Below are 23,264 nucleotides of genomic sequence, written 5' to 3'. Positions count from 1 at the left end.
TAAAAATGATAATTAAAAGCAGAATAATGGAATTCCTAGATAAGAAACACGATTACTGTAGGAGCTAATTATCACAATGTCCGTAATGAACATTTTGCATCACTAATATTTTAGAATTATTCAAACATATCTTTATAATAATGATCAAAAGGGAACTGCTTGACATAATCTACTTTAACATTCAAAAACCTTTTGACAGCCTTTCTCAGGCAAGGCCTATTCCAGAAGAATCCTATATGGCCAGATATTTTGGGTGCTACATGAAGTCAAATCACAGACCGGCACGCAGAGATTAGAATAAGAGTCAGAACACTGCCTAGTATTACAAACAGGTATTTCACTACCAGATTTTGCTTTTATGTTGAGGTGTTAAGTGACAGTATTCCAAGTATAACTTTTGTAATTGCAATCAAGGCACCGAGAACTCTTGTGGAAGTGCTTTTAATACACCACAGGAATGAAATACGGCACATAAAGCACAAGCAACTTGTAGAGCATCATTAAACACACCACAATCATTAACGTGCCAAGGACGGCTTGTACATCTGTATGTAACACAAGTGGAGGAGCTGGGTTCCACTTTCTTTTTTTACATCAGAAAATTCCAGCTTATCCTGAGTCAATAGAATGTGAAATACAACTGAAAAATACACCCTCTTGGGAATTTTCATTGGACTGAGAATTGTGGCACTTCTCAGTAAATGTCAGGCTTATCAGTGTTGTGAGTAAGCATCAGTTAGCTCTCAAACAAGCTGACTCTGTTCATTTTCCTCAGTACTGTATGTAATATTCTCCTGGCAGGGAACAGCTCTTTTAGTAGACTGCAGCACAAATTTGTAAAAGAAGCTTGCCTCAGCTCTGATCCAAGAACCAAAAGAGATCCGGTATGTACTGTATCGCTGCAGAAAGATCTGCTTTTTGACTTAAAGCCCGGATTGCTTGAAGTTAAAGGAACGTAAGAGATATCAGTTTTTCCTTTTAGAGAAAAACATGGATTAATTGTAAGAAAACACTCTTCTTAGTATTTGGTTACCTACTCCAAATTACATCTGTAGCTTCAAGTATGCCTTTGACCCACGAGTGGTTAACGACATCAATATTTGCAACACATTTTCATCCTTTTATAAGGGTTCTTTGTTCATTTCCACCATGTAAGCTTTTCTCTTTATATTGCTAGATGAGACCTAGCAGCATCTTGGTGAGATCTTCATTAGCATTCAAATAAAAATTCATCGCTTGCTTGTATAGTGGGGGAGATGAGTTCAGTGCTCACTGTTACCATCAGAAGTGTTTACATTCACAGCTACGTTTCATTTTCTTTTGACAGAACATAACAAAGCACAAGAAAGCCTGCACTGGGTCAGATCGAAGGTTCCCCTACTGCAGTGCCTGCTTTTACATACAAATGTCTGGGGAATGAGCTTAAGAACATAGCCAGAATACAGCGATGCTTTCTTGGAACATTATTCTGTTTCCCAGCATGCCTTTGGACTTTTTGAACCACTGACTTTGCGTTTGCTATCTAACAGGTTATGCCATAACTTCATTTTTCTCCATTAACTTTTCCTAATAACCCCAGAGCACAAGTAAACTTGGAGCATCCATAACATCCCACAGCAAAGGATTCTGCAGCTTAATTGCATGTTTTGGGAAGAACCATAAGCCAGATTGGTTTCAAGTTCTTGCTTTGGAAGAGACACTGAGAGGGCTTCAGAGTTTGGAGAGGAGGCAACAAGAGGGATATGAGTAAGGCTCATAAAATTGTGGCTGTAGCTACAAGAGGCGGACAGTCCAGGCAGATGAGTGTCACTCTGACCCACTAGAGCATTTCCTAAGTTCCTGTAACCAGATTACCTGCATCTTCAGTAGACTTTCACAGGACTGCACAGTGGATTTGTGAAATGCAGTTTCTCACTGGAAAAACGTTCCCTAACAGACCAGATTTTATCCATTTATACATTATATTCTTACAATTTCCACTCACTTGCTCTGTACAGACTCCAATGTGACGGTCTGCAGTTCTCCATTTCACTCCTGGGGACCTTCTCAGCAATTGTTGTCACATTAACCATCTTCCATGCCTCCTGCAGGGAGGCTGATTTAAGTGACGGGTTACAAACTATAGTAGCTCTATAATTGCATATTTGTTTTCCTTCAGAGCTCTTGAGTGAATACCATATGGTCTTGGCACTTTCTGACTCTTCATCTTATCAATTAGTCCTAAAATGCATTTTAATGTCACTTAATTTGAGACAGTTCCTTACACTTGTCCCCATAAGTTTGGCTCTCAAGGGAGAATAACCAACCTTAACCACAGCAAACATCAACAAAGCTCTGTTTGCCTTTCAGTGCTTTTCCTCTCTCACAGTAATTCACAAATCTCTGGAAAAGTACCTGATTGTGTTCATTTTAAATATTTCTAGTCTTTCCTTAAGGATTTCCTTAAGGATTTCCCTTGCCTGCCCTATAGGTTTAGCTTGATAGTTTATAGGTTTTGGTGGTGGGCTGTTTTGGTGGGGTTTTTCTTGTTTGTTTTTGTAGGTTTTGCTGTTTGTTTGCTTAGGGTTGCTGTTCTTTTCTGTTTCTTTTTAAATAGTTTCTTTATTTGCTCAGAACTCCCAGACTTTGAATACTGACTTCCACTCAGCAGTTGGAATATTGCCTTTTTTGTCCCCTGCAGAATCATTCCACTTTGTGATATATTGCTCTGAGCTTCGGATAGGGTGTTTTCATCTAGTTTCTCATCTTCTGCATGCTTATATCCGCTGCTTTTAATTTCCTTTTAAGAAGCTCCTGCATTTTTGAATAGGTCCCATTCATAAGTTAGTTATTACTGTGAAGTAGTTATGGAAGGAATCAAATACCCTTAAGACAATCTGTCATTAACACCTCTCAGGAAAAAAAAAGAAAAAAAAGGAAAAAAAAAGAAAAAAAAGATAGGTATCAACCCAGGTATTTCAAAAGCAAGCAGGCTTTGGAGGAAAGAGAACAGCCCCAGCTGGAAAGGAAAGGATGGAGAGCACCGCCACCACACTGCACCCTTGTGGCTTACAGTAATTCATGATTTATATGTCATGGCTGAGCTGCGTTGTTTTTTGGGTGGCTGAGAGCAGGCTCATGTGAGGGGAAAAAACTGGTCTCACAGAACAACAACAAAAAATGCCAGCCCGAGAATAAAAACAAAACAAGTAGTATGGGGCCAGCCTCCATGGGATGCAATGTGAGCCATGCAGCCCCCTCTCTGCAAACAGGGCAAGCATGCAGGGGTAACAGCTCTTTGGGCCACCAGCCAATGCTGAGCCAGACTTGGACATGTCAGCAGCTGGTCAAACTCAGCACCTTTGAGATTCCAGTCCTTCTCAGCATACCGGTGTGTCCGGGTGGCTTTCTGTTCATAGCTGAGGGTGACCCAGCACAACAGCACCCTATCTGCAGAGACAGGCTCCCTCCTCGTGCAGACAAGATGTACAAAGTGAAGTGTAAATGGGAGTGCAGAGCAGGCAGCTGGCAGCATCCAGGCAGGCCTGCAGACACACAATAACTCACACAGTGAGGTCTACCAGATGTCTCAGCCTCACAAGGAAGCCACGCTCATATCCTACTGCTGGAACTGTGTTTTGCCTCCTGCCATGTTGCTCTCCTGCAAAAATGCTGGAAAATGCTGGTGGTTTGAGAGTTACTTTCCCTTCCTAAAACTGGTGGTACCTCAGTTTCGTGTAGCCAAGTAAATATCAACAGGAAATAAATCACAGCTTGGAGAAATGCTGTTCTCCACCCTTCCTCCAGCATCACTTGTTTACACTGCTGCGCTGCAATCTGAAAAATGCCATCTATAATGAATACTAACTAGTGGGAGTCTCTCTCAGCAATGTGTTACTAAGCCTGATTGCTGTGCAGTATAATACGCCAGGGGAGAGCGGGGGCTGGCTGCGTGTCTCTGCTCCATGCAGTCATAGAAACTGTCAACCCTAGGTGCCTCTGTGATCTCTGAGCAGCATGTCTCCCTACAACCTTTCCTAGCTACCCATTTATTTTTAAAATGTTACCTTGTTACTGTAGCTCTGTTCTTTCAACCAATTTTATTGTCATTATTATTTCTATTTAAAATTCGTGTACTTTTGCAATTTAATCTTTTTTTCCGAGCCAATTCACAGCAATATGTTAACTGCTGCCTTGTAATAGAAGTCACCTAGAGGTAACGTTCAAAAGTCCTCACTATTAAGAAATGACTCACCTCTCTGTTGCGAAATCTGCACCGAATCGCCTTTCACTCCTGCCCTCGGTAACTTCATGTGTCTCAGCTCCATCACCAAGAACGTTTCCAGCCTCGCAGTGAGCGCCTGCCTGCGGAGGGCACACACAAAACCAAAGGATGCCAGAATGACAGAACACTTTTCACGCATCAGTGATTTCTAAAGTACTTCTGCAGCTCCTCAAGCTATAAGAACCAGGAAGGAGAAGGGGACCTACACTAAAGAAGATGGTAAAAATAAAAAGGGACATAGAAGTAAAGCATCTTAACAGGTCCCCTGCACATCCTTCAAAATTCTTGCTCTCAAAATGGAATGCATCTGCCTACATTTTGGGACTCGGAGGATACTTTGCATTTCCCTCCTCTGCCAGTAGGTTACATCTTCCAAACATTTCAAAACACGACTATGGTAATTCTACACAACAAAATGCACAGAAAAGAGGTACCGACCACAAGGCTCGTTAATGCATGATTAAGGGTTTGTTGAGGCACGGGTTTTATTGCCCTTTAGAATACTGAATTCAGGCAAAACTCAAGCTTCTGAAATCCAGCAAAGGGTTCGTACTGATGCAATACATGTTCATCATTCACTGACACACAGGAACATCCATATAAATATACACACACCTCCTGTACACAAGGTACCAAATGCACCAGCAGAAGTGCTTTGAGACAAAGTCTAATACCTCGCTTAGGTGAGATCAAACTTAACTGTCAGGTGGCTGTTTTGAACAGGAGATAGGAGAACTCATCACACATGCGCTTACAATGAGCTGTGCAAAGGTCATTCTGTTCTGTGAATAAGTCCGTGTCAACACTGAGCACATATTAGAGTTCAGAAAACACTTTGCTGAAGAGATCCGGGCTTTGTGGGTTAAAAGGTTATGAAATTTATTCTAATCTCTATTTCTATTTTCTTAGATCTTCACTACCAATCTATTACAGGGAAAGGAAGTTGGAGCAGCTAAATTTAAGGTTTCCCAACTTCTTTTAAATGACTCTGATTGTATCTGTACAAGACTATTCAGACTTGTAGGACCAAACGTTCAGAATACTCCCAAGCTAACTTGAAATTTCTTATTCATGTGAGACTGAATTTGCTCCTTAATTTCTCAGACTGATTTTTTTTTTCTTTTTTGTTAAAATATTCTTTTCACCATTTTCTCAACAGTCTTTTGTGTCGTTAGCACAGGTTTTCTCCTGGTAAGAAGTCTATATCATTGCCTTCACAACTGTCCTTAAAGTTCCTACATGTTGAAGCAACTTGAATCATTAAAAGTTATATTCTGCAAGTCAAACAGAATCACTAAGGCACCAAAAGATTTAATTTCCAGGAAGAGAAAAACACCTGGATAATCTGAATTATTTCTCAAGCACACAGAAACTAATAAGGAGATGAGGGCTTGTCAACATTAACTCCTCATGAAGCAACCAAGCTGACTGGGTCTAATTTCCCTCTCTAGTAGATAAGACTTTGCAGATAGGGAAGAAGCAGCAGATGCCACATAGCTCAGTGTTACTGAGGCATGCAACTTCTCCCACATGACATTCACGAGTGTATGAATGCCCAAGTTGAAGCCACAACACAAATCTGGTCGGAATCCACACACTGAGATCAGTTTCCAATGGTTCACTGTGAAATTTAAAGGAGAAATTGAATGATTATTCAGCTTTCATCAGTTCCATTCAATATTTTATTGATAGCCAGGCTGAAGAAATGGACTGTTTATTAAACCTGCCAAGATTAAATCTGTGAAGAGTGACTACAAATACACAGGAGATAGAAGTATTAAAAACTTCTGACAACTTGGACAAGCTGTCTATAAAAATAGGAATCATCTCAATTGTAATAAGTGTAGCATTTTAACTTAGGCAGGAGCAAAGTACTCAAATACAGCACATGCAACAGGTGGGCAGAAAAAAAATACCTGAAGGCTGTGATAGCTCAAATGCTGCGTGGATATATTAACAGAAGAATTACCTACAAGACATCTTGCAGGTCCTCTTACTGTATTCAATATTAGTAATGCCTCAGTGCACAGGCATGTCCAGTCTTGGATAATGCTCCTCAGGAAGGGCTGACAGGGCAAGCAGCAAGCATAACAATGGCTAGAGGTCTGGAAAACATGACCTGAATCCAAAGGTGGAGAATAGAAGTGCTCAGAAGAGAGAAGACTGAGGAAAGAGGCAATAACAGCCCTGACAGGATCAGGACAGCCAGGACAGGTGCAGTAACAGTCCTGTAGCTCACAAAAGTCTGACACAAAGTGGAAAAGAAACATTTTTGCTTATGCCACGAATGCCACAAGGTGGGTTTGATCCTGTTGTGAAAGAAGATGGACTCAGCCATAATCTGCTGAGATTTCTCCCAGCTTCATTCTACAATGATTCTATGCTTAGCTGATGCTGATCAGTTTGTCTGTACTCAATTTGTCCTGATGTACCCAAGTGACTTCATACAGTAATTGCTCATACACATTTACATCATTTCTGCATTAACATCGTCATTAAGGTTACAGTGTTATACCTTCAACTTACCATCTCACAACTATCTGTCTTACAAATACCTTATCAAAATGCTATTTGCCAAACCAACCTGACTTGCAACTCATTAATCAGAAGCCATTTGAATAATTAGTGTTCAAATATTAATTCACTAAAATCTTTGTATTTTAATTTTCCTTTCTAACCAGCACAATGGGTAAAAGGGTTTATAAGCGTTTGGCATCACTGCTTTCAGTCTCAAAGAGCGTCAATTAGAGCTGCTGCTGATGGAGTCTCCCACTCCACTCACATCTATAGCTATAATTTTAGAAGGAAAAAAATATATATACATAAATCTTGGGCCTCTCAGATTCAAACTCACAGAAGGCATCAGAGCACTGCTGCTGCTATTAGTATCTGGTCTATTCCCTATTGCAGAAACAGAACCAGCAACACCTACACCCATTCTGACACCAAAAGACACGTATTTGAATGTTTTCTCAGATTATCCGTTCTAGTGATTACACATCCCATAGGAAGAATATATTCCTAATGGCTGCCACTGCAATTCAACCTGTTATCTCCAGTGTACACAGAATAGCTGAATGACACGACTACTTCTTAATAGCAGTTACTCGCTTCAGGTGCCAAAGGAAATCAGTGCTGCCTTATCAAACAGCTATAATCAATTAGTAATATTGATCAGGACCAGCTATAGCTCAGCTCCCCACATGACTTACCAAACTAAATGGTTGCACTGCAGTATTGATGGAAGGAGGATGAAGACCCTCACAAAGCTGTGCAGGTTCTGAGAGGTATGAAAATATACCTCGACTTCACTGGCATGCAATCAGTTAAATCAACATTATATAAAACCAGAAATAATGCAAGCCACAGACCTTGTTAGCTCTGTACATCCTTACACCATTGTTAAACTGAGTTGATATGTCAGAGAGAAAATCCAAAAGATTTCAGATTTATCATGTTAATTCTTTACATCACCCTCTCAAGAATTCACACTGCTGTCATTTTCTCTTCCATTCTGATTACCTTCTTTGCAACATATTGGTTTTCTTACTTTTACTGAATAATTCCTCGTCTATTATATCTATAATTATTCTAATAATTAAGCATGCCTTTTCATCAGCTAGCAGCTAATTACTTCTGCTCCTACCCAGCTCACTCAGAAAACAGTCAATTCATCTGTATCCCTTTCACTCTCACTGTTGCTAAGCAGTCAATGCCAGTCAGCAGTGGCACAGTAACTGGCGTTGTATGGATCACTCTGGCTTTAAGTGTATTCTGCAGCATCTGACTGGTGGTGCCTTTCATCCTCCGAGCAAATGCTTTTCACCAGTAAGCACGTTTTAGTCACATGCTGAAGTGCAGCACCTGTAGGTAAAGACTGCTTATCCCCACCACTTCCAGAGAAGCTTTGGAGCTGTTAGTAAGCAGCTACTACTTGCTGCAAGGTGCAGTTTGCAATTGGAGAGATCCAAAAAGAATCAGCTAGAAAGCCAGCTTCTACCACCTGCAGATTTCCTTCTTTTGTTGCCAGGCCTTACCCATGACTTGCTATGTGCAAAAGGAAGTTACAAAGCAGTCAGATCTCTCACTTTTCTGGCGTTATCACACACTATCCTTCCAGACTTCTTGGTACCCCATCCCATGTCAGGTAACCTGAGAAGTGGATATCATCAGCATAACTCTGCTATCTCACCTTGGCTCCCACAGCCTAGTCAAAGAGTCTGCTCCAAAACACACAATCTATTATCAAGCTTCAGTGATATGGTAACAAATCAGTCCTGACTGCTTTTCTCCAGTTACCTGTTATTTCTTCTGTTGCAGGTGGGAGAGAGAAGCTGATGCTTGAGAGCAGGGATTCCAAATGTCTCCAGCCCCAGCAGCCACTTCCTTGCCTGTTTACAGTCAATGGTGAAATGTTAGCAGCTGATCATTCCAGCCTTCCTAGACACCAGGCTAGGCCAAAATCCTTAAGCCTTTCATCCAGTTTATGATATCAGACTCTGAAATGAAATAAATAAATAAATACAATTTAAATATTGGCAATTGCTGCACTTGATTCCAGAGAAGGGAATTCAAAAATGAAAAAAATTGTAAAAATAAATAAAATTTTAAAAAACAAACAAAAAGAAAAACAAACAACCACACAGAGAGGCAGCCAGAAAGGCAAAATGTTTTTAGATGGCAGGTAGACTATTTTAGGATCCTATATTGGAGGCTCAAAGCAAATGCATATAGCCTGTCAAAAAAGACTTGAGAGAAAAACAAAAAGCTAGCATCATAAAACAGCAGGATCAGGGAGGCTGTTGGAAGTTAAAAGGTACCCGGCAAAAAGCTGAAGTTGCGTCTGAAAAAGGAAAACTAAAAAGAACATAAATTCTGGCAGACTAAATGTAAAAGCACAATAATGTAGACTGAAGAAAGAGTTTAGAAGCAGTTTGCTGAAGAAATGTAAAAAAAATTGTAATAAATCCTTCTTGAGCACATCATGAGCAAGACGGTTACAAGAGCCAGTGGGCTACGTAGGTATGAAAGAAATACTCAGAGAAGATAGTGCTATAGCCAAAAACCCAAAACATTTTTTAAATCACTATTTACCTGGGGAGCCTCAAGAATCTCTGAAACCACCACCTCATTTGGAAGAGATTCATAGAAGGCCTGTCCTAATTAAAAATATTGCTAGGAGTCGATTACAAAGTAGACAAAATGAATAAGGATCCATCACTGGGAGCGGATGATATTCATACAGGGATTTTATAGAATGTTAAACATGAATCATCTGAGCTAATACTTACAGTATGTAACCTTTTGCTGAAAATCACTGCTATTATCAAAGGGCTGAAAGGTAACTAATAAGAAATCAGATTTTAAAAATAAATCCAACAGCAACTTGAGAAACCACAGCACACTAAGTCCAATGTCCATACTGGTCACGTTGGTGGAAGCTCCGTAAGGATAAGTGAATACATGAATAAATACAGCGCATAAAGGGAAAGTAAACATTGTTTTTGCAAAAGGAATCTGAGCCTATTATATCCACTGGAATTCTTTGAAGGCATCAAAAGCACATGAGCAACAGAGATCCAGCTGAGAAATTTTCCCTGTATTTCCACTTCACCCCAAGCTTCCATAAACCTCAGACATTTAAGGTGATGTCTCCTCAAAACTAAACGGCTGTGGCCTACAAGCAAAGACCTCACAGAGATAAACAACTCATTAAATATAAAAGTTGAATATTAGACTAAAGGAAGAGTTTTCTCAGAGGACAAAGACCATCAATGGAATCCCATGGGGTTACATAATAAGTCCCATGGTGCTCAGAGTATTCAAAAACGATCTGGAAAGAAGATGGAAGAGCAAAATGAAGAAGATTTCTGATTAAAATGGAATTCATTAGGAAAATAATTGCTGCAAAAATGTAAAGACATGATGACACTGAGCAGACTCGCAATAACACGGAAGAGAAATTTCAGTGCTGACAACTACAATCTGGCTATCTAAGAAAAGCAACACCAACTTTCCAAACAGAGCGACACACTCTGAACCAGTTTGCACAATTTAGGAATCACATCTTGAACGTACAAAGCTAGTTCTATGAATACATCACCTTATTGCTCAATAGCAGTCAAAAAAAGAAAGCAAATCTTAAGTTCAGAATTCTTAGGGGGAAAAAAAAGGATGACTATGTCACTGTGTGAATTCATGCTGCATCTGCTTCTCAAATATCAAGTGCAGTTCTGGTATCCTCACCTCAAGTAAAATAAAAAAAGAAGAAGAAACAAAAAAAGTCTGCAAAAGGTGAAAGAAATGATACATGGCAGAATGACAAACACGATAAGAAGTACAAAAACGCTTCCATGTGAAAAACAAAGTTAGCATGCAGAGGTTGAATAGGAAGCGATGACTTGCCATTTGTCTTTCCCAATTGTACTGAGCAGGCCAGGTGCCAGCGAGGGGAAACGGACATTGCACGAGCACTCTGTCACCTGCCTCTTTGTTCAGCTGCTGAAGCCTTCATATTCTGTCAGGGGAATTTCAAGGCATGTGTAAGAATTACGACAGCTAGGTTTCAGGCACAGATTTCAGACAATCCCAGCCTGATTTCAGGAAAAAACATATGGGGAGTAAAGGAGGAACAAAAGACTGCTGTACTTGCAGTACTTTCTGTGCCTGTTACTTCTAAATCATCACTCATTAGAGGTCTCTGCTTCCTTTCCCATCTGCCCTTCCCACACTGCAACTTTAGAATTAAAAGCAAAAAAATACAACACAAGCACCACAAAACCATCACCACAGAACACTTAGGCAGCATTTACTAACATTTAACTGACTACGGCAACCCAGCCAGGTTGCCTCCATAGCATTTTAACACAGCTCCTTTCACCTTTTTATGCTTCTCTCATTTTTCAAACTCATTTGAGCATTGTGGGTTCGGGTTATTAGCTTGGCTCCTTCAAGGACAGCACTGCTTTCCAGTCAGATGTGCAGTGGCTTGCACCAATTGGTCCCCTACCTGCTGACAGCCTTAAACTACTGGTGAGCTATTAATAATACGAAAGCAATCATTTTAATTGCAACCCGGTGTCTAGAATTTAGGATCCGCACAAAGAGTTCCTTCTATCTAAAATATTATTGTCCCATTGTGCATTTTGGAGTTTAGCTCTCATTAAAAGTAATAGAGGGAAATAGTCTGTAGCAAACTGAATGTGTTTGTTTTCACAGTTCACCTCCTGCTCCTCTACATGAAAACATACTCTCACTCAGTGACAAGACCACAGCTGTTGCCATCTTTTAGTTACCTGCTGAGTGCAATATTTAGCTTGAGGGACACTGAAGTTTTCTGTTTGTTAGTTATCAGGTCAATAACTCTCACCTTATCACTTCACTTTCCATTCTGTTGATAAAACCTGTCAGCCTTCCTTGAGTGGTTCCTGGCCCTCAGAAGAAATCACATTAAATTGGCACAACCAAGTAAATCTGGAAGGGATGTGCTCCTGACTTACCAAAGGGGAGGGGGGAGGGCTCGAATCTCCCTCCCCACTCTTTGCATAGCTCCGATGTCCCAGCACTCAGAGCTGTGCTGAAATCTTCCCTACACATTCAGCAGTTCCAATCAGCTCAGGTCTTTCAATATGGCCCAGAGGAGATGTCTGCGGAGCCAAAATTGATATGGTTAAGTGCAAGAGACAATAATCATTTCTTCAAGTATAAGCTAAAAATACCCAGAAGAAAGTGGAATTTATAATGGAGATTTTAAAGATCTGTGACATACCAGAGCCTGCACAAGGGTTTTAATGAGAGGGAAGGCAATTTAATTGGTCAGCGAGGGCAGCTGCTTTCCTGGGTGAGGGGTCTAGAACGGCTCATATTCCCATTTAATGCCACGAGCATCACCGCTGTGCTTAACATGGCTGCGACAAGCCCGTGGTACAGGAGCACATCATCAGAATCGGGAGAACCTTGATAATCAACATCTCCGTGCTGTCAGATCACAGAGCTGAGCTACAAGGAGGAAGCAATAAAAAGAGGAGGCAAAAGCTGACAACGAAACATTTCCAGAGGTAATTGCACGACCAACCATCTTTGGTTGTCGACATTTGTTTAATTATTGTGATACGGCTCAGCGTGGGGCACGAAGTAAAAACAGCCCATTAAATTTTAAGGTCTGTTAATGCGGCGCTAACAGGGAGCTGCCGAGTACAAGGGTTAAAATCTGCAGGTCTCCCATGTGAAAACACTTTGGGAGTATATGTCACCATTCAAAGGAAACCCAGAAATAACTTCCATGGACCATTCAATTATAGGCAATCACCACACAGCACTCCCTCTACTTGTGGCATTGCTCATCAATCAGGTTTCCTGTCATTATGTCTCTTCTCATAGCAGTCACCAAAAGGCTCTGAGCTCCCTCCGAATTCATGTGACATTTACTGTCAGGGGCTGTCAACACCAAGAGATTCTCCCAGGGCCTCGGAGTTCATCACAAAGCAACAAGATATATCCCCCAACCACGTTCCCAGCATCAGCTCTGGATTACAGTGACTGACTGAGGGGCGTTGCAAGCTCCAGCTTATGCCCCAATACCTTCCCTTCCTTATTTTCATGTCAGAAAAACACAACCACGTTAAGAGAAACACAGCTCAGGTTTTAAGTCTATGATTAATTATGATCTCCCCAAAAACGTCCCTTATAAACCTATTAGCAGAAAGATGAGATTGTTTACTTGGAAACGTAGGCTTCCCATCTTTAGCATTGATCCTGCATTCATTGTCTGTTGAACAATAAAGTGACCTCGTGGAATAAATTTATAAACCTTAATAAATTGCAGTTGGCAGTATTGACAGAGTGTGTATACGTACATTTGTTTTTGTGTGAACGTATTATAAGAAATCTAATAAAGTAAAACAAACACATTTTCTTTGTCTGTGAGCTGTGAAACTAGATCATCTGTAATTACAGCGTTTCAAGCAGACTTGGTCAGAGTCGCCTGATATTGTTACCATACATTTCTAACTAGAGAAAAAATGTGCATCAAAGCTCTCATCTTCCACTGGGTTACTTTGCTCAAGATGCAGAAAAAGGAAACACAGACAAAATAATTACCCGACTCACCCAAAGACCACTGTGAGACAGGAGGAAACAGTTCCAGCACGCAGGGAATAAAGTTCCAGTGGCAAATGTGTCTTAAAGAAACAACGAGGAGCTTGGATGAGTTGGTTTGGCCCAGACTTCAAAGGGAGATTCACGTTAACAAGTATTTAAACCAACAAATCAAAGAGTGACTTCAATCCTAAGGCTTCTGTAAGATCTGAGATTTTGTATGACCTCTTAGAACTTCAGTGTTTGGTTTTAGCTTACTTCCTAAAGCCACCCTGGTTTCTTCTTTCCACCAAAATAAATACATTCCTTAAGGAGCCAAGTATTTATTTTCTTTATATTATTATGTGATAATTAACCCAGATCTCTCTGCCTCTTCAGGTCACTCAGTGGGCTATTCCACAGTTCCCCATCATCTGAGCCCAGGAAACCAAGCAGTTTTCCATCTAATTTACAGCCCATTTATCCAGCCCATACCTCACCAACCTGGTAAAGCAGTACTGCAGGAGACAATGTCAGAAGCCTTGCTAAAGTCAGCATACACAACACACGCAGCTCTCTCTTTGTTCACTGAGCCTGTCTCATCACAGAAGGCAAACAGGCTGGTGAGGCACAATTTGCACCTGTCAAACTCATAGTGACTGTTCCCGAAACCTTCCTGCCCTTCACATGCTTTGGCTTTCCAGGGAAAGGTGTGCCACCACCTCTCCAGAGACCGAGGTTACGCTGACTGCTCTAAAACTGCCCAATCCTTCTTCCCATCCCTCCTGCATTTATGCAGGATATTTGGCTTTTTCCAATCAACAGAAACCTCTCCTGAATTACCACGACCTTTCAAAGTGACCCTGCAATGACATCGCCTACTTCCCTCAGCATCCTTGAAGGCAAGGAATAAAATCCCACCACCTACTATAAGAAAAGCTGTAGTCAGGCACTCCGGCACCTGCAGCAATTCCTCATGGCTTATCACCTTTGTTCCCCGTGTCCTTTCCATTCTCTCACTGCAAGGACACAAAGCAGCTGACCTGAGCGAGCACACAGCCCTCCTGCCTGCACAGCTCAGTCCCACCACTTTAACACAGTTGCTCCCTTAGCCACATTATCCCACACCAACCTTGGCTATCTCCACTTGATTCTCGCCCTGGACAGTCCCCTGCCTCATTGCTCAGAGCCTCTCTCATCTCCTCTTCATTCAGCTCTTTTCTTTTTCCATAGTAGATGCCATAAATGCGCAGCAATTGCACAACTGAAGTTGTTCCAACTCCTGTGGCATCCTCATGATATGAATCAAAACAGATTAGCTTTGCTATTGACTTGCCAGTTGCAAAAAAGACAGAGTATCACACACCAGGCAGCTGGGGACTTGAAAGAAAACTAGGATAACAGCAACAATAATTCTGTGATTAGCTGAGATCTTGGATAAACCCATAGCAACAAAGAAAGTGTACGTTTCTAGGAGCATTAATTACTGATACTACATTGATGAGAGAGAAAATTATGGCAAGATTACAGAATGGAGGTGCTTATGTTTCTATTTTGCATCTAATTTTCATCTCCAAACAAACTTAGTAGCTTGGGAAATACATCCAGTAGCATTATAGCAAGACGATCACAACATCCAACATTTTATACAGATACGTTTAGTAAAACAGATAGCTAAACAACTTTATAATTACAGTGTCAGGACCGATCTGTGGAGAAGATGATAAACAACGTGCCCCATATGATACTATGAAAAAAGGAGAAGGATGAAGAACTAAAAGAAATCTAGTGGTAGGATAAAGCTTTCAGGATGACAGCAGAGTGATTGTGTATCCTCTTAAAAGCCACATTCAGAGCTGAACCTTGCAGCCATCCACACAGACAGCAGGAGTAATGCCGAACAAGAACTACGAGTTCGTAACGAGAATTACCAGCAAAAGGAAAACCATATTCTTGAAAAAAAAGAGACAAATTGCCGGAACAACCAAGAATTTATGTGCCTACAGAACTAAGAAACAGATAGCACAGCAGTAAGCACAACCCGGGACCCTCTGCGAGCTCCTCCATCACTGAGCCAGGCTGTGGGCTGAGAGCTGCTGCAGGTTCACTGAATGCATTATTTCACACATTGCCATTCACCGATATTTCATGCATTCAATTTCCCACTTATGAATGTTCATAACTAATCAAAGCACTGATTGCGGGATCGCTCAGGTTTCCGATCACACCTGACGTGACCTTTCTCATAGAACCACAGCATAGTTTGAGTCGGAAGGGACCTTTAAAGGTCATTTAGTCCCATAACCTGCAATGAACGAGGACGCTCCATCAGGTGCTCAGAGCCCCATTGAAGCTTGGGGGTGTGCAAGGTTGGGACATCTGCTGTATGTCTGAGAAGCATCTGCCCATAGAGCAACCCGAGGTGCAGCACATCACCTGCACATAGCGTACATCACACATCACATCACCTGCACACAGGGCATTTATTACTGGGTGCACACAGGGCATTTATTACTGGGTGCACACAGGGCATTTATTATGGGGTCCACACGATCCCAAACCCGTGCCCAGAACCTCCCGGCCCCATCCCCAGGTCCGCCGAGCTGTGCAGAGGGGCGGGCCGTGCTATCCGGCTCCTCTCTATGGTACGCTCCGCTCTATCCCCGCTCTCCTCCAGGCCTCATCCCGCCCCCAGCCCCATCCCGCTGCCTTCAGCCCGTTCCTCCCATTAGGACCCCTCTCTCCCCGCAGCCCCACGCAGGAGCTGCCGCCTCAGCCCGATAAAATCCGACACAAATCCCCCTCAAACATCCCCAGCCTCCCACCGTCTCTATGGCCGCCAGGAGCCGCTCTGCTCCGCGGTCTCCAAGCAACTCGTCCCTCTCTATGGTGGCTGTGCCGCCATGTGGCGGTTGTTGCTGGGCCGTGGCGGCCCTGCTCGCTGTTTGCTGCCTCCCCCCCGCCCCGCTGCCACCGCCGCCTCCGACTCCACCGACAGCCGCTGCACCGCGCGGTGAGTGCGGGCCTCGGCCTTACCGACAGCCAGCGGCCTGCCCTGCCCTGCTCTACCCGCCCTAAGCGTTGTGAGGGCCGCCCTCACCGCCTTGTGTCTTGCAGGTGTCAGCACGGCGGGGCCCGCGATGCCCGTGAGCGTGAGGGACGGCGGCAGGCGCTGCCCGGCCTCGTACCGCGCTACTCCGTGCTGGATGCGGTCACCTGGGTGAGGAGCGGTGGGACGGGGACTACGGGCATTGCAGGAGCTGATCGCCCTGGCACAGCTCCCCGGGCTGTGGGATGGGAACAGCCCTGACTTGTGTTGTCTCTTCTCCAGGGGGCACTGGCCGCGCTCCTGCTGCAGCTGCTCAGGCAGATCTCATGGCTGCGATCGCTGCCGGACGCCAGGAGGGAGCCCAGGCCGCCCTGGTTGCCCACGCTGCCCGCACAGCACACAGGTCAGCAGCGCTGGGTTGGGAGCTGGCTCTGAGCAGGGTTTATACCTCTAGACAGCAGACATCCCTCCTGCTGCTGTCACAATGTGACAGGCAGCTTTCAAGCTCTCTGAAGGGATTGAGGGCTGGTATCTGCTCAGGGAATCTTACTCTTTCTTACCTATTTGATGCAATTCTATATTACATCCTGATTCCCATTATATTTGTCTTCTGATCTGGGCCTTACACTGTGAGCTCTCCTGCTCGGCTTTGTCGCCAGAGCAGAGAAGGCAGCTAGAATAGATAAGTTCTGTTTTGCCTCCTAGAGTGGATGCAGCGTGGCTTATGGGAACTGACTCGTGTTCTGTGTTTCAGCAGTACCTGATGCCTCAGCCAACCTTCCCTGTGCCCAGTTGGGGCCCTGCCTGCTGCGGAAAACAGAGGTTGCACCAGAGAATTCATCCTCAGGCATCCCATTAGGGCCAGGAGAGAGCCAGCTCTGGGCAGAAGAAGGTATGTATAATGTGCTACAGGACAGGATACCCAGAAGAAGGATTTCAGAGTTTTTCTAAGGCAAAGCTAGAAGAAGCATATAGCCAGTTCTTGAAACATGGAGGAGGGAATGGAAAGACAGAACTTCGAAGTAATGAATCCAGAGACAGGGAGAAAACAGCTCCTGAAGGCAGGGAGGAGCCTGTGGTATAACTGTGCAGCAGTTTTGACTTTCTCAACGTTGGTCTGCCTTTGTGACCAACATACAACGTCCAGTTTCTGTTCTTGTATTGTGGGCAGACATTTGCAATCAAGAGGGTTCAGGAGATTATTGTGAAGTGATCTGAGAGATTTGCAAGACAACGCGACACTAAGGGAATTATTTTCTTCCAGGAGTATGAAAACAAGTGCTTGTGCTGCTGATGGGGTGGTAGAGGGGGTATTAAAGGAAGTCTTATTAAAATAGGTATTATAGAAACGGGAAAATATACTTTAAAAAAAGCAAAAAAGTCTCATCCTAGGTGTCCTAACATCTAAAGCATGAAGTCAGGTCAATGAAGGTCAGATTAAGCCTACAGTATGGTTATTCACTAGATACATAAATACTAATAGTATCTTTAGGACAATGTATGATTACGGTGTGGAAGAGATACGTTAAATAAACAGCTCACAGATGTTAGATGATTTAACTGTTGCAAGGAAGGTCAGGGGGGTTCCCCATTCATTGCTTGCTTCTGTGCTGAATTAAGCTACTGCCCATCACTGCTTATCAAAGCCATCTCCTGCCAGAGGTTACCATTCCCATCAGTTGGCAAATGGAGCATTTTGTTTCCATGTTCCTAATTAGCTCCAGGAAAACAGCCAGGTTAATTTACCTAAACTGCCAATTAGACTGTTTAACCCATCTGCTTTTGCCTGAAGCATATTAAGAAGCACTCAGATACACTGCCTTGCTGGCAGATGACTGGACACGGACCTCTGGGAGAGGTGGTGGGGAATAAGTGGAGACAGGTCTGTCTTCACTTGGCACAGTTGGCAGTGAATGTGTGTCTATATCTAACGGCTTCCTACTAAGAGTCAATAGGGAGAGCTTTTAGGCAAACTGATAAATTGAACCGTGACAAGTCACTAAGGCCACATGCTCTTTGTTCAGATGTTCTCTGGAGGTTGTGAAATCAGTAAGTCTCTAATGATGGTATGTAATCCAGAGCTGAAATCTGCTGTATGACCAGACTGAACACTGACAAATTAAACACTAGCCTTCAAAAAGCAGGGTTGTTTGTACCATAGAACTGCAAAAAAATGTAATTACAGGGTGATAGAAACTGTATTATAGAATAGAAATGTTAGGTACCTGGATGAGTGTGCTATATCAAAGGTCTGGAAGGGCTTAGGAAGCCATTTCTCTGACCAGCTTGCTCCATTACCTGAGTCTTAACAGAGAACAGAGTTAGAGTTTGTAAATCTATTAGAGTTCTCTGGAGAAGTCAACAGGCATGTGGAGCAAGATTATCCAGCTTTTAGCTTTCTGAAAATCTTTCAACCAGGACCTAAGCCAAAGCTATCAGGAGGAATAAAGCTGTTGTGAGGGAAGACAGAGGGACCGCTCTTGGGCTAGAAATTCCTTAAAGCGTAAGAAATAGTTTTCATGATGGAAAGCCATTACTAGTGGATTCCCCTAAGTGCTTTACAGAAACCTGTTCTGCTTAGCAGAGTCAGCAGTGATTTGGAAAAAGGTGATGAGTGATGTGACAGCAGAAGCAAATGTATTACAAAATTATTCAGGACAGTCAAACCTGAAAGTCGCAGCAAAAGATTGCACAAGAACCTAAGAGGGTAATCTCAGAGGAGGTTAAAGGAGTATGTGCAGGGAACTGTAACTGTAAATACACATACAGAGTGGAGAGTCTCAAATTAATGATTACATTGAAACTGTTAAGTCAGTGCTCAACAGCAGTGAGGGAAATGAAATGTTATTTGTTGCAAAGGAAGGAGCTGTGGTGAAATCAGGATCATAGATCTGTGTAAGTGTACCATAGCTGCATCTTGAACAGTTTAGGAAGAGCGCTCTGTCTTAAAAATCGGTAACCAAAATGGCATAGACAAGGGTGAGAAAGGGACAATTGTAAAGAGAGACGGACTCTTCTGCTTTAGAAGTAAAGACGGTGGGCAGCAGAAATGTGCTGCTCTGAAACAGCTGCTCTGTTTTGTTGAGTGGCAAAGACCTCTGCAGACATCCCAGCTGCGCAGATGACCTATCCTAGTTTTAGTATAACACAGTAGGGTAGAATCTATTAAAACAACAACAACAAAAAAAAACCAACCCACCTGTGTTTAAAAAGAAAAACTCAAGGAAAATTGTTGAGAAGTTGCTTTACGTCTAATTCCAGATCTGACTGTCAGCAAGTTTTCAGATGCATGATCACATCCTATTTTTTCATCCAATTTTTGTCTCGCTCAGAGCTTTTCTTGCCGAAAGTTAAAGGCACGTAGTGCAGGAGCAGGTGATTACAGCCATTCTCAGTGGTACAGCAGCTGAATGTTGCCTTGGGGAGTTGTTTTTTTTTACCCCTGACGGGACTGTAAAATTCGTTATTTCAATTCTGAGATCGCAGGCATTTCCAAAGCGTGTTTTCATTTCAAAGCACAATGAAACCAATTGGAAACACTCAGATTTTCCATGAGGCAGAAATCCTGGATTGTGGCCAGCTCTTGTTGTGAATTAATTCCTGTGAAGTGTTTGGATGTTTCGTTGTGAGCAATCTAGACTATCTATGAGAAGGTTAATAAATCTGCATTTGGAGTTAGCTTCCACTAACATTTGGTAAGTGAGGGATGAACAGTGGGGAAACACTAAATATTTATTAGCTGTAAGGTCTCATGGAGGAAAAGAAAAAAGGGTGTAGAGTCTTATTACATCATAACACAGATTTAAAGGGGTAGAAATATTGTTGAGTTCTAATCTCAATTTACTGAAGCAGAACAAGATTCTCTGCTGCTTGGGGGTGCCTTTATTTCTCCACATACTACTGAAGGAACCTAAACAATGTGTTAGATGGTGTGCCTGGTTTTGAGAGGGCTGCTGTGAGACAAGACAAGTTCTAAGAGTAATGATCTCCGTGAGGAGTTTTGATTTGTGGCTTGCCCAGCTTCAAATGAGACTTCCAAGAGAATTCATTAATCTAATCCATCAGGAGACAGGACTGGGTGTCAGGATTGGCTGGTCCCTCCGTTTTCTTCCAAATGATCTTCTGATCTCTGGGAGTGGTAACTCTAGTCTGGGAAGATCATTTTCTATCTGATCTGAAAATAAATGTAAAGTGCGACTAATAAATTTGCAGACTGTATTAATTTTGGTGGAATGATGAACTGAACCTGTGTTTGCCATAGTGATCTTCCTTGTTGGGTTAGTGAGACTTGTTTAGATAAAATACAGTCTAATACTGCTGGAGGGGAGTTGTCTATAAAGGAATAATGAGGCTGCAGCTAGAAGGCAGGTCACAGTTTCATGCCCTATAGTTTGGTGCAGGCACTAGAAGTGTCGTCTTCTTGCCTGTCCCATGCTCACTTCTGCCCCTGTGCCAGCACAGGCGTTTGCAAAGCCATATGGTGATGGCAGTTAAGGCACTGAGGCTCCAAGAGGACTGACTTCTCACTCCTTTAGTTCCCTGCTCTGCAGCCATGCAGCTTGAAAGGGTGATGGGAAGACGTGGGGAGAACACAGCTACTTCTGCTAGCAGCACCAACTTAAAGTGATCCCAGCTTCACCACCTGGTGTTAGGTGCCCGGTGGGATGTAGCTGCTTATGGTGATTCAGGTTAAAAAATAATTGGCCTCAGTCAAACCTCACTGTTCATCCTTTTTGCTGGAGGTCACTGTACTCTTGGAGCAGCTGGCATAAATGCTTGTGTAATCACTTCCAGCACAGTGCTGTCGAGAGCGAAGTGTCTGAGCTTTTGTTGTAGATGTTTTCGTTAGATAATTCAGATTGAACTCAGACAGATAGTGGCTAAACAGGTGGCTGTGCCACCATCCCTGTGAGGGCAGTGATGAGTAGGTGGGGTGATAACATGAGCCTGCAAACAGCGCAGCCAGAATGGCATGTTTGATCATCCCCTTGCAGAAGCAGGACTGTGCAGTGCAAGGAAAAAAGGAGCTAGGGTAGGCAAGAGCTTAGGCATAAGATCTCTGTGTGATGCTGTGGCCAGCAGGAACGAGAATGTGATTCTGACACATGCAAACTAGGCAGTTATGAATTTGAATGAGGAGGCAATTTTATCCTTTCCGTGACACTGGTGAGAGTGTCCTCACTTCAGTAACAATGTTGAAATTTCAGGAATAGTGGCAAAAAAAAGTAAGTCATAAAATTAATCAACTCAGGCAGAAAAGTACTTCAGTTGAAAGATGTGAACAGCTCAGTCTGTTTAGAATCACAGAAAAGAATCAAGAGGGGTTGATTAGTTGTAACAGGACTTTGAAAAAGAGAATGGGCTTTTTAGTGAAGAGACAAAAGCCTCAGAGAGCGGGTGATGGAGAGCAGAAACCAGATGTATTTTAATTTGAAATGAAGCACAGATTTTTAAAGCCACGATTACAAGTTGCTGGAACAAACTTTCAGAAGAAGTGGGAGACTGTCTTATTGTCCTGGCAGGTCAAGACTGGGCCCTTTCTGGAGGAGGTGCATTAGCTGGCTGCAGATTCCAGGGCTGTATTCACACGGTGCTGATTATGATACCAAGGCCAGATCAGTGGGAGTTCCTTCTGTTATCAGTGTCCCTAACTGGGCACATGATCAGTAGTCTAGGAAAGAACTGAAGAGCAGAGAAAGGTATCAGAAGGAAGGCGTGAATATACAGCCTTGCTTAACCCTGTTTTTTGTCCTTCTTTTAATGTAGGGGAGTTCCCAGTCCCTCAGTGCTCCAGCCTGAGGCCAATTCCACGCAGTACAAAGGTAAGCTTTCATTTTCTTGTGAGCTCCGTCTGTGCCTGAGGCCCCTTTGCTACAGAAAGGCATCTCAGTGCGACCCCAAGCAGAGCCTGAGCAATCCGCTCACACACAAGACTGCTTTCTGCACTGCATAGCTGGAGGCCGGGAGAATGAAAGATGTGATATGCTGCCCTTTAGCCAGAGTAGAGCTCCAGGAGCCACAAACTGACGTCCCCATCCTTTAAAGTGTCTGTGTAACAGCCCTGCTAGTAAAGAAGCACTGGAAGAAAATGTGCCCAAAAAAAACACCAAGTAGCACCAGTGTGGTATATCTGCATTCTGATGCTATCATTCACTGGGTGTCTGTGTGCTGTTGCTATTTTGATTTTTACCAGACAAGTCCATGACTGGAGAAGGTGGTGTCACCCCTCCCAAAGCTGCAAATTGAGACTGAGACTTGTCTGTTAGAGAGAGGAAGAGATACGTTGGGCTTGAAGAGGGTATATCAGGTTGAGTCATATGGTTATAAATCATATTATTGTTTTTGTTGTGATTAAGCCTGTTAATTCCTTGCAATCCAGAGCTCCCCATTTTAAAAGTCAGTCAGCTTAGCAATTACTCAAGGACATTCTGAACAGAATGGAAATATATTCAGGATTTAACAGAGTGAGATCCTCACTGATGTGAATGTGACCTCCTCTACCAGAAAGGTTTTCAGTCGGTCTGCCCAGGGAGGTGAGAAATGAGCTCTCCATCCATCTGCAGGGCCATGTGCAGTGGGGCAGGACTCTGGAGGTTCTCTGGAAAGGAGATGAGTTGGTTTGTGTCTTGTCCTCCTGAGCAGTTTGAAGTGCTGGGTGAGCTGTAAAGCTCTTTGGTGGCAAGGGGCATTTTTGCATCGAGACTGCCCATGCAGAGGCATCTCAGCTTATGTGCAGTGTGTGCTGCTGCCACTCGATGGCACTAAATTTGTATTCAGGCTTGGAAATGAGAGCTGCAGGCCAGGCTAATCCTCCCACCTCCCAGAGCTCTGGTGAAGTTAAAAGTACTGTTCATTACTGAGGAAAAAAAATCATTG

At 43.0% G+C, this 23,264-nt stretch overlaps 2 protein-coding genes and 1 long non-coding RNA gene across 22 annotated transcripts in view; 2 read left to right on the top strand and 1 right to left on the bottom strand.

Annotated features, from left to right (window-relative positions):
• The window catches only part of LOC107320419 (uncharacterized), a 20,640-nt gene extending 11,834 nt beyond the window's left edge, over positions 1-8,806 (top strand). For both annotated transcript variants that reach the window (XR_014935683.1, XR_014935684.1), the window contains one exon: positions 8,585-8,806. This is a non-coding gene — a long non-coding RNA (uncharacterized LOC107320419). The remainder of the gene's footprint in view (positions 1-8,584) is intronic.
• Positions 1-16,676, bottom strand: part of LOC107320418 (uncharacterized) — a 25,857-nt gene extending 9,181 nt beyond the window's left edge. The window contains exons 1-7 of one of the 18 annotated variants that reach the window (XR_014935677.1): positions 16,440-16,578; positions 13,373-13,443; positions 12,033-12,262; positions 11,764-11,910; positions 10,670-10,781; positions 8,564-8,763; positions 4,235-4,344 (exon numbers count right to left, since the gene is read on the bottom strand). Coding sequence is in view for 9 of the 18 variants with exons in the window: in XM_085519321.1 (XP_085375447.1) it covers positions 2,065-2,095; positions 4,235-4,344; positions 7,477-7,544; positions 8,564-8,655; positions 11,764-11,810 (348 nt within the window). In the remaining 9 variants the exon portion in view is untranslated. Of the gene's footprint in view, positions 1-1,984; positions 2,096-4,234; positions 4,345-7,476; positions 7,545-8,563; positions 8,764-10,669; positions 10,782-11,763; positions 11,911-12,032; positions 12,263-13,372; positions 13,444-14,471; positions 14,601-16,164; positions 16,259-16,439 lie in introns of those variants that run through there. The other 17 variants (XR_014935680.1, XR_014935678.1, XM_085519321.1 and 14 more) reach the window with 17 other exon arrangements.
• DELE1 (DAP3 binding cell death enhancer 1) overlaps positions 16,226-23,264 on the top strand; it is a 20,420-nt gene continuing 13,381 nt past the window's right edge. Inside the window, exons 1-5 of one of the 2 annotated variants that reach the window (XM_015876257.3) lie at positions 16,226-16,352; positions 16,457-16,559; positions 16,671-16,791; positions 17,146-17,280; positions 22,155-22,210. In XM_015876257.3, coding sequence (XP_015731743.1) covers positions 16,243-16,352; positions 16,457-16,559; positions 16,671-16,791; positions 17,146-17,280; positions 22,155-22,210 — 525 coding nt within the window. In that variant the 5' untranslated portion in view covers positions 16,226-16,242. Of the gene's footprint in view, positions 16,353-16,456; positions 16,560-16,670; positions 16,792-17,142; positions 17,281-22,154; positions 22,211-23,264 lie in introns of both variants that reach the window. The other variant, XM_015876256.3, reaches the window with a different exon arrangement.

This window comes from Coturnix japonica, chromosome 18 (genome assembly GCF_054131305.1).
Source record: "Coturnix japonica strain WE chromosome 18, WE-NBRP24, whole genome shotgun sequence".
NCBI classification, from domain to species: domain Eukaryota; kingdom Metazoa; phylum Chordata; class Aves; order Galliformes; family Phasianidae; genus Coturnix; species Coturnix japonica.
Note: the sequence above shows the minus strand (reverse complement) of the source record. Positions and strands in the feature narration are given on the sequence as shown.